At 37.9% G+C, this 10803-nt stretch overlaps 1 protein-coding gene across 1 annotated transcript; it reads right to left on the bottom strand.

The window, feature by feature from the left end:
- Window positions 1-335: 335 nt before the first annotated feature.
- On the bottom strand, window positions 336-1127 carry LOC102982717 (40S ribosomal protein S4-like). Its single transcript, XM_007117487.3, has one exon. The coding sequence runs from the start codon at window positions 1125-1127 to the stop codon at window positions 336-338; it is 792 nt and encodes a 263-aa protein (XP_007117549.1).
- Window positions 1128-10803: the final 9676 nt, after the last annotated feature.

Below are 10803 nucleotides of genomic sequence, written 5' to 3'. Positions count from 1 at the left end.
TAATGGAATTTAAGTAAGAAATGAATAACAGAAGGAAATGTGGGGAATTGACAAATATGTGGAAATTAAACAATAGTCTTAAACAACCAATGGGTCAAAGAAGAAATCACAAGAAAAATGAGAAAATACTTTGAAATAAATGAAAATGTAAACCCAACACAACAAAACTGGGAAGCAGCTAAAGCACCATAAAGAAGGAAACTTACAGCTGGTAAATGCTCATGTAAAAAAAGAATAAAAACCATATGATCCAGCAATTTCAATTTTTTAAAAAATGTGGTATTATCTTTAATTAAGTACAAAGACTTTTCCAATAATGTCACCTAGAGATCATTTTATCCACTGCTCTGTTTGGCCGCCAGTCTCTTGTCTCTCTCCTCAGCAGTAATAAGGTGGATACCCTTTCCACAGGGAAGAGAGATCCATGGTTTGTTGCCTTTTCCAATAACGAAAACTTTGCAGAGCCGGGTGGCAAAGCTGTTGCCATCGGAGTCTTTCACATGAATTACATCAAAAGAACCAGGATGTCTCTCTTGGTTAGTGATCACACCAATTCTTCCCAGGTTAGCACCTCCAGTCACTATGCACAGGTTACCAGTGTCAAATTTGATGAAGTCAGTAATCTTGCCAGTCTCCAAATCAATTTGAATGGTGTCATTCACCTTGATGAGGGGATCAGTGTAGCAGATGGTGCGAGTATCATGGGGCACCAGATGAGGGATTCCTTTTGTTCCCACAAAGATCTTTCTCACTTTGCACAACTTATACTTGGCCTCCTTAGGTGTAATACGATGAACAGCAAAGCGACCCTTGGTGTCATAGATCAGACGAAAATTCTCTCCAGTCTTGTCAATGCTGATGACATCCATAAGATCAGCGGGGTAGGTTATATCAGTGCGGACCTTGCCATCAATCTTAATAAAATGCTGCATGCATATCTTCTTTACTTCATCTCCCGTTAGGGCATACTTAAGTCTGTTCCTTAGGAAAGTGATTAGGGGGAGACATTCCCTCAGTTTGTGGGGACTGGTAGATGGATGAGGAGCAAACACACCAGTCAGTTTATCCAGCCTCCAATGCTTTGGAGCTGATATGCCCTTCAGGTGCTTCTTGGGACCATGAGCCATGGCTACGCTAGGCACGAAAAGAGTCAGCAATTTCACTTCTGAATGAAATTATAAGTGATGGTTAGGCCATTTATTTATTTATTTAGGAAATGTTTTCAACGAAGAGCACTTTTTAAAAATTTATTTTATTATTATTATTTTTGGTTGCATTGCGTCTTCGTTGCTGTGCACAGGCTTCCTCTAGTTGCGGCGAGAGGGGCCTACTCTTTGTTGTGGTATGTGGGCTTCTCATTGTGGTGGCTTCTCTTGTTGCAGAGCACAACAGGCTCTAGGTGCGCAGGCTTCAGTAGTTGTGGCACGCGGGCTCAGTAATCGTGGCTCGTGGGCTCTAGAGCGCAGGCTCAGTAGTTGTGGCGCACAGGCTTAGTTGCTCCGCAACATGGTTGCGGCGAGAGGGGCCTACTCTTTGTTGTGGTATGTGGGCTTCTCATTGTGGTGGCTTCTCTTGTTGCAGAGCACAACAGGCTCTAGGTGCGCAGGCTTCAGTAGTTGTGGCACGCGGGCTCAGTAATCGTGGCTCGTGGGCTCTAGAGCGCAGGCTCAGTAGTTGTGGCGCACAGGCTTAGTTGCTCTGTGGCATGTGGGATCTTCCCAGACCAGGGCTCGAACCTGTGTCCCCTGCATTGGCAGGCGGGTTCTTAACCACTGCACCACCAGGGTAGCCCAGGTCATTTATATTTAATGTAACTAATCACATGTTAGGATTTAAAGTCTGACATTTTATCATTTGTTTTCTGTTTGTACCCTTTGTTTTTTGTGCCTCGGTTTCCCTGTGTTGTCTGCCTATGGATTACTTGAACATTTTCTTTGGACTTGTATCTTTTGAGTATATCCCTTCGTGTAATTTCTAATTATATATATAGGATATTATATTATTAGTAATATTATACTACTAATATCAACTCTTACCAGTTCAAGTGGACTGTAGAAACATTACTGTTAGGTTACTTTATACTCTCCCCTTTATAATACAGTTGTCTTAAAAATCACCTTTACATATTTCAAGAACCATATGAGACAATATTTTCAGACAAACATGATTTTAAATGTTAAAAGAGGGTAGTCTATTATGTGTGCCCATATATTTACCATTTTCTTGCTCTTTCTTCATTGTTAATGTTCCAAGTTTTCTTCTTTTATAATTTTCTTTTTGGATAAATAAATTTCTTTATGCATTTTTTAGAGCAGATCTCCTGGTGATATATTCTGATTTTCCTTCATCTGAGAATGTCAGATATATTACTTTCCTTCCTGAAGGATATTTTTACTGGTTGTAGAATATTGGGTTGAAAGTTCCTTCCTTTTATCATTTTTCTTTTAGATCAAAAAATTTGGGCACTTCCCTGGCCTTCATGATTTCTGATGAGAAACGCACTGGCATTTGAATGATTGTTGTTCTACAGCAATGGTTCTCAACTGAGAATAGTTTTGCACCCAAGGGAATATTTGACAATGCCTGGAGACATTTTGGGCTGTCACAACTAAGAGTTGCTACTGGTTTCTAGTGGATGGAGGCTAGGGATGTTGCAAAATAGCCTACAATAATAATGTTGTAGCCCCCCACAATAATAATTATTTGACAGAATTGAGAAACCTTGTTATATAGGTTTCATTTCTCTCTGGGTGCTTTCAAGATTTTTTTTTTTTGTCTTTAGCTTTTAGAAATTTGAATATGGTGTATCTAGATGTGAATTTCATTGGATTTAGCCTATACAATATTTACTCATCTTCTTGAATCTGTAGGTTTATGTCTTTCGTCAAACTTGAGAAGTTTTTTTTTAAGTATTTTAAATTTATTTATTTTAATTTATTTTTGGTTGTGTTGCATCTTTGTTGCTGCATGCGGGCTTTCTCCAGTTGTGGTGAGCAGGGGATACTCTTCGTTGTGGTGCACAGGCTTCTCATTGCGGTGGCTTCTCTTGTTGCGGAGCATGGGCTCTAGGTGCATGGGCTTCAGAAGTTGTGGCACACGGGCTCTAAAGCACAGGCTCAGTAGTTGTGGTGCACGGGCTTAGTTGCTCTGCAGCATGTGGGATCTTCCCGGACCAGGGCTTGAACCCGTGTCCCCTGCATTGGCAGGTAGATTCTTAACCACTCTGCCACCAGGGAAGTCCCAAACTTGGTAAGTTTTTAAACCCTCTTTCTTCAAATATGTTTTCAGCTCTGCTTTTTCTCCTCTCCTTCTGGGATTCTGATATGAATGTTAGATCTTTCATTGTTGTCCCTAAGGTCTAAGAGCTTCCACTTTTTTTTCAATCTATTTTCTCTCTGTTGTTCAGAATGGATAATTTCTTTTGATGTATCTTCAAGTTAATTGATTACTTTCTTTGTCATCTCCATTCTGCTACTGTGCCCATCCCAGTGATTTTTAAAATTTAGTTATTGTATTTTTCAGTTCTAATATTTATATTTGGTTCTTTCTTGTATCTTTTCTTTCTTTCCTGATAGTCCCTCTCAACCTTTCTCTCTCATTTGATTCAACAGTGTTTTCAAATGCTTGTTGCATTTTTACGACAGCATCTTTAACTCATTATCAGACAATTACATCTGTTGTTTGCTCCCACTCACATTTAGATTTTCCTGGTTCTCGGTATAAGAAGAATTTTTAATTGTTTCCTTGACATTTGAAGTATTAGGTTATGAGACTCTGGTTCCTATTTATGTGTGTTTAAGTTTTTACTTTTTAATTAAAACTGTCAAAATGTTTTCCAAAGTGTTTGTATTATTTAAATTCCCATTAGCAATGTATGAGATTCAGTTTTTTCTCATCCTTTGCAACATGTTGTATATTCAGCTTTTAAAATGCTAACTATTCTAATAGGTGGCATAATATTTACTTACCTGTTTTAATTTGCATTTCTCTAATGACTAATGACGTTGAATATCTTTAGATGCATTTATTTGACATCTGTATATGTTCTTTGGTTATATATTTGTTCAAATCTTTTGCTCATTTTAAAATTGGAGTATATTATTGGGTTTTGAAAATTCTTTTCATATTAAAATCCTTTATCAAGTATGACTGGAAAATATTTTTTCCCAGTTGGTGGCTAACCTTTTCATTTTCTTAACAGTGTCTGTTGAAGAAAAGAAATTTTCAATTTCATGAATTATTATCATATTGTTCTTTAAATTTCAGTATAATGCCCAAGAAATTTTTGCCTAATCCAAAGTTCTATAAGGGCCTCTCCTGTTGTGGAGCACAGGCTCCGGATGCACAGGCTCAGTGGCTATGGCTCAAGGGCTCAGCCACTCCGCAGCATGTGGGATCTTCCCGGACCGGGGCACGAACCCATGTTATGCGGGCCTCTCACTGTTGTGGCCTCTCCTGTTGTGGAGCACAGGCTCCGGATGCACAGGCTCAGTGGCTATGGCTCAAGGGCTCAGCCACTCCGCAGCATGTGGGATCTTCCCGGACCGGGGCACGAACCCATGTCCCCTGCATCAGCAGGCGGACTCTCAACCACTGCGCCACCAGGGAAGCCCTACATTTTATATCTGTGATAAATTTTAGTTATTTTAAATATGGTGTGAGGTATAAACCAAAGCTCTTTTTTTGCATATGCATATTCATTTCTTCTAGCACTATTTGTTGAAAATACCTTTATCCATTAAGCCACCTTTGCACCTTTGCCACAAATCAGTTGTCCATATACATGTTTGAGTCTATTTCTTAACTCTTTTCTGTTCCACTGATCTATTTGTCTATCTGGATTACAATAACACACAATCTTGAATTGGTTTAGCTGTATAATAAGTCTCAAAGTCAGGTAGTCCATGTCCTTCAACTTTGTAATTGTTTTTCAAAGTTGTTTTGCCTGTTTCATGTCCTTTGCATGTCCACGTGTATTTTAGAATCAGTTTCCACACACACACACAAAGCTAAAAGCTTCCTGATATTCTGGTTGGAATTCCATTTCATCTACAAGTCAATTTGGAAAGAACTGACACCTTAATAGTATGAAGTCTTCCAATCTCTGAACATAGTCTCTCTCTCCCCCCGCTTATTGAGGTTTTCTTTAAGTTCTCTCAGCAGTGTTCTTTAATTTTCATGGTATATACCTTGCACTTTTTCTAGATTTGTCACTAAGTATCTAAGGCTCTTGAAGGTGTTCTAAGTGCCATTTAAAAAATTCAAGTTTCAGACTGCTCATTGCTAGTACATAGAAAATAATTTATGTATACTAATCCTTATCCTGCAACCTCACTAAACTCACTTATTAGTTCTAGTAGCTTTTTTTGTAGATGCCATCAGATTTTTTTCATATAGACATTCACTTTAATGTAGTTTTATTTCTTCCCTTTCAATCTGGATACTTCCCCCCTCCCCCTGCACTGGCCAGAGCCTCTAATACAATGCTTAGTGTAAGTGTTGAGACCAGTCATCTTTCTGTTGTTCCTGGTAGTAGGTCTTTCACCATTAAGTATGATGTTAGCTGTTGGCTTTTTAGATACTCTTTATTGCTCGAGGAAATTCCTTCTTTTCCTCTTAGCTGAGTTCTTCTCATTAATAGATGTTGGATGCCTAAAACTTTTTTATTGGATACCAGACAAATTTTGTCCTGTTAGGTGCTGCATATTTTTGTATACCTATAAATATTTTTAATCTTTGTTTGAGATGCAGTTATTTGGAAAGTTTGATCCTTTTGAGGTACACTTTTAAGCTTTGTCATGTGGCCTCAGAGTAGGGCTTATTCTATGGCAAAATTTCCCCACAACTGAAGTAAAATCCTCTGAGTACTCTACTTGATCCTATGTGAAGTCTCAGGTTTTCCACTTAGGATTTTGAGAGCAGGAATTATTCCTACACCTCTATGAGCTCTGTGTAAGTTCCCTCCAATTCTTTCAGGTGGTGATTTTTCCCTGGCTTAAGGTAGTTTTTTCACATAAATATATTGATGAGTACTTAAGGGAAATTCTCTGCAGATCTCTGGAAATCTTTGTGTAATTCTCACTTTTTTGATGTTCTGCCCTGTAAATTCTGACGACATTGGCTTCATTGGACTCCTCATCCCATTTCAACACTAAGACATCACTGGGCTCCACCTTGGTTACCCCTCCCAGCTATAAACTGTGGAATCATAGGGGTCATCTCATTTCTTCTCTCAGGGATCATCATCCTTCATTGGAATTGAACATTTAAAAATGTTCAATGTCTTGAAAACCATTGTTTCACCTATCTTGTTCACCCTTTTAGTTATTTCAGCTGTACAAGTAAATCTGGCCAATTTTTCCATCTTGGTCAGAAGCAGTCAACTGTTCAGTCTTTTAATGGTGACTGTTGATTAACAGGATTAATAAAATTAATGCAAACACATCACACTTTTCCTTTCTGGTTAAATTTAAAATGTTTTGTTTAGGAAATATACTGTACTCTGTGGTTATGAAACATTCTCAGATGTTGTGTTCTAAAAGTTTTATTTTGTCTTTTGCTTTTAAATCATCAATCCACCTGGAATTCATTTCCATGTATTATTCCATGACTGCTTGATTGCATTCTTATATGGATACTCAATTGTTCTAGAACAAGTTATTGAAGTGGTGTTCATTCCCCAGAGCTCTGTATTGCCACCTTTATAACTAATTAAGTGGTCCTATAAGAATGGATCTATTTCTGACATCCTTGTTTGGTTCCATTGGTCTATTTATCCATATGCATGATACCATACTGTATTACTATCTATACATTTATTTCTTAATATATGATAGAATGTCCTTCCCTGTTGTTCTTATTCTTTAATAGTGTCTTTCTTATTCATGACCCTTTGCATTCCCATATAAATTTTAAAATTAGCTGGTTAAGTTTTGAAAAATTCCTGTTGTCATTTTTTTTTATTGGGTTTGCTTAAATCTCTAGGTCAATTTTGAGAACAAGCAACTTTACAACATTGATTCTTTAACATATTACTGCGGTAAAGAGCTCATTTTATCCAAGTCTTTGAAATGTTCTCTTAATATGCTTTCATTGTTTTCTGTAGAGGTCTTTTGTTATACTTATTCCTATCAGTTATTTTTAATGCTATTGTAAATGTGTATTTTTAAATTTTAATTTTCTTTCTTTCCTTAATAGGAGAACCAAGAGAAGAACCCTAGAATTTTGAAGCAAACACAAGACCTCTTTCAGATGCCTAATTTTACCCTAAGAGATACTGCCTGGCTAACCAGAGGATGATACATGACCATACGTGTCGAATTATTCACCATGAAGTTGGTATTATTTGTTCTTTCAAGACATCTGGGATGCGTGCAGAAGTCCATCATTAATTTTTGAAGATACAGTTTCACAAGTAAGTGCCTCAGACTCCCATGTGGCATCTATTCTTATTGCTACTTCTCCCACAGATAACATCTATAGCCCCATGGGCAACATGATCAGTTGACTAAGGAAGAAAACTTGAGCATGTTATGTTGGCCGAGCCATAGACTTCTGCAGCATTATATTTCTTCATGAGCACAGAGTATGAAGATATTTGTGTGCTATGTGAATGCTCACCAAAGTGCATCTATTTTAGAGAAGACTCCAGAGAAGTAGACAGAATGTCAGTCAACCTCTTTACCCAGCTCCACTACCATTCACTCAGTTGTAACGAATGGCACGGATGGAGGTTATACATAGGAACATTGATTTCCTTTCAACAAGGCTAATCTGGATACTGCCACTGCTGAGTGCCCAACGTGCAAAAGTTTAAACAGAAGCCTGATGTCACTTTTCTCTAGAAAAGGCCAGTCACCCTTTTGGTGATATACTGACTACACTGGAACACTTTCATAATGGAGGGGGACATGATGGCCATATGGGGTGGGGGAGAAACAGGTGATTAATTAAGGATTTTCTATTACTATCCACCATTGAGGGACTTACTGAATGTATTATTCACCATCATTATAATCCCATGTAACAGTGGTTCTAAATGAATACATAATTTTAAAGCAAAATAAATAAGGTAGTGGTGACATGACAATGAGATTTACCTGTCTTACCATGGATCCCATCAACCCAAAGTAGTCTGTCGTAATAGAATGGCAGAATAATTGTAAACTTAATTATGGTGCCATCTGGCAGGAAAATACTCTTGTTTAGGTTGGAGTACTGTTCAGGATGTTGCTGTTTCTCAAAAAACCAGGATAGGTCTAGGAAACAAAGAATGGAGCAGGTCCTTTCATTATTACATCTCACCAGGCCCAGTAACTAGTGTTCATACCCAACCACTAATATTTTTGCTTTCCATTCCTATTTTGGGCTTTGCTATTTCTGAATTCTTAGTTGCAAAGGAACCTTCTGCTAGTGGGAAGAATGACTCCAATGACCTTATAACTGAATCTGCCATTTTGCCATTTGGGGCTCTTATAACAGTGACAAAAAGGCAAGGGAAAGATGTCAAAGAATGACATCCACAGAAAATCATCCTGATTATCAAAAAGGAGGCAGGAAAGAGTATGTTTGGAACCCAGAGAAAACCTCTGTGGTGCTTCTAGTACTTCCATGTTCACTGGTAAAAATTAATGGATTACAATAGCAACTCCAAAGAGAGAGGATGAATAGCTCAGACCCTTCAGAAACAAAGGTGTCAACCCAACAATAACTCCCAGCTGAAAGTACAATAAAATGTTAATGGTAGAGTCTAGGCAGTGGGCATATGAGGTCTACTGTAATATTCTTTCAGCTTTTCTGTATGTTTGAAAATTTTATAATAAAATCTTGGACAAAAAGAGGAATGGAGGGAACATAATCTGCGATGCTGTTAGCAAAGGGAACATGAAATAAGTATCTGAAGGAAATGTTAAATATCGATTATAGTCTCAAGACTTGCAAAAAGGAGAACTATAGTAGCTCTATAGTCTTTCTTCACTGATTTGTAGTGTGTGTGTGTGTGCGTGTGTGTGTAAAAATGATAAATGCTTACTTTTGTTCCTTACCAACTTTTCAGAATAAGCTGGTACTCTGGCAAGCTCCATAAAAGGTTCTATCAAAAATTTTTCACTTTGAATTTGGAAGCTTTACCTACAATCACTGTTTCAGTCCACTGCAATAGCTTTTATGTGCTCAGATTATCCTACCTTTGGTCAGTTCCTTCAGGTTGACATGATTCTACAGTCTTTGACAGCTGTCTTGCTTTTAGGCATAAAAGATATGTCAGGATAATCATATATACATCTCCTACCATTGACCTGTTCATATGCCATTTCTCCAAGGAGCCCTTGCTTCCTTTTATAGGAAACAGAATTTAGGAACCACAGATTGTATACATGAAAACATGGTGCTCACTGCTTCCATGTCACTAATGTTTTTAGACTCCTTCATTGGAGAGGTAGGAAATGCACACTTTCAAATTCACATGAAAGACTACAGGCATTTTACTTCTTTATTTTTTATTCTGCAAAAATTGAATCCTCATGAAATTAAGTTATGTACTTAATTTTGGACTCACCTACAATAATATCAATATTACCATTAACAAAAGGCTAGTAAAGCAAGCATAGATTTCTTTGTATTTCTTTGTCCTTGAGATATAGCTCTCCTACTACCATGTCAAAATATTTTAACATCATTTGAAATTATTCTTCTTTACACTGTTATGTAATAAGCTGATGGTGAATCAAATTCACTGGCTTTGATATTAGGATTGCTATTTCCCCTTTGACTTCTTTTTTAAAATAAAAGTCAATATGTAAAGTATCTCCATGGATTCAAAGTAAAAATATAAAACAAGGTTCAACCAAAGATAACTACCTTCCATCCTTGCTCTCTCCCAACTGTTGTTTCACTTTATTTCTTTTTGAAAGTATAGGTATATATAGTATTCCTTTCTTCCTTTCACAAATGTTAGCATAATATACATATTACTTTCCAATTACCTATTTTTTCATTTAGCCTATCATGAAGATCACTCTATAGATGTATACAGCTGCACGATATTCCACTGTTACATAAATATGCTAATTAAACCAGTTTATGCTGGACATCTGGATTGTTTCCAGTCTGCTGCACTTATATATAGTATTTTTAAAATTTTTGTGCATACCACATTTTATAATTTTACCAATGTATCTTTAGGATAGAAGCAAGGGTCTGGGTCTTATGGGATATGCAGAGATTACACATGGACATTGCTCAATTCCCTCCTATAAAGGTTGTATGTACTGTTTTACATTTTCAGCAGCAATGTGAGAGTCCTTGTTTTTCCAGTCTTGCCAATAGAATATTTTAATACCTTGTTGGATTTCTGTCCATCTGATTGGTATGAAGTGGTATCTCAATGTAGTGTTACTTATATTCTCATCTCAACTTTTAGGCTCTTTATGGTTATTAGTTTGTGATATAGTTGCAAATATCTCGTTTGTAATTTTCCCGTATCTTTGTGAATATTGCTTTAGTCCTACAGAAAATTGACTTCTTCCTCCTTATTTCTACTGGATTTTTTTTTTTTTTTTTTTGCGGTATGCGGGCCTCTCACCGCCGCAGCCTCTCCCGCTGCGGAGCACAGGCTCTGGACGCGCAGGCTCAGCGGCCATGGCTCACGGGCCTAGCCGCCCCGCGGCACGTGGGATCTTCCTGGACCGGGGCACGAACCCGTGTCCCGCCGCAGCCTCTCCCGCTGCGGAGCACAGGCTCTGGACGCGCAGGCTCAGCGGCCATGGCTCACGGGCCTAGCCGCCCCGCGGCACGTGGGATCTT

Source organism: Physeter macrocephalus, chromosome 17 (genome assembly GCF_002837175.3).
Source record: "Physeter macrocephalus isolate SW-GA chromosome 17, ASM283717v5, whole genome shotgun sequence".
In the NCBI taxonomy this organism is placed as follows: Eukaryota; Metazoa; Chordata; class Mammalia; order Artiodactyla; family Physeteridae; genus Physeter; species Physeter macrocephalus.
Note: the sequence above shows the minus strand (reverse complement) of the source record. Positions and strands in the feature narration are given on the sequence as shown.

Excerpts from the sequence above, each read along its gene's own strand:
- LOC102982717 (XM_007117487.3), bottom strand. The coding sequence starts at position 1,127 with ATGGCTCATGGTCCCAAGAAGCACCTGAAGGGCATATCAGCTCCAAAG.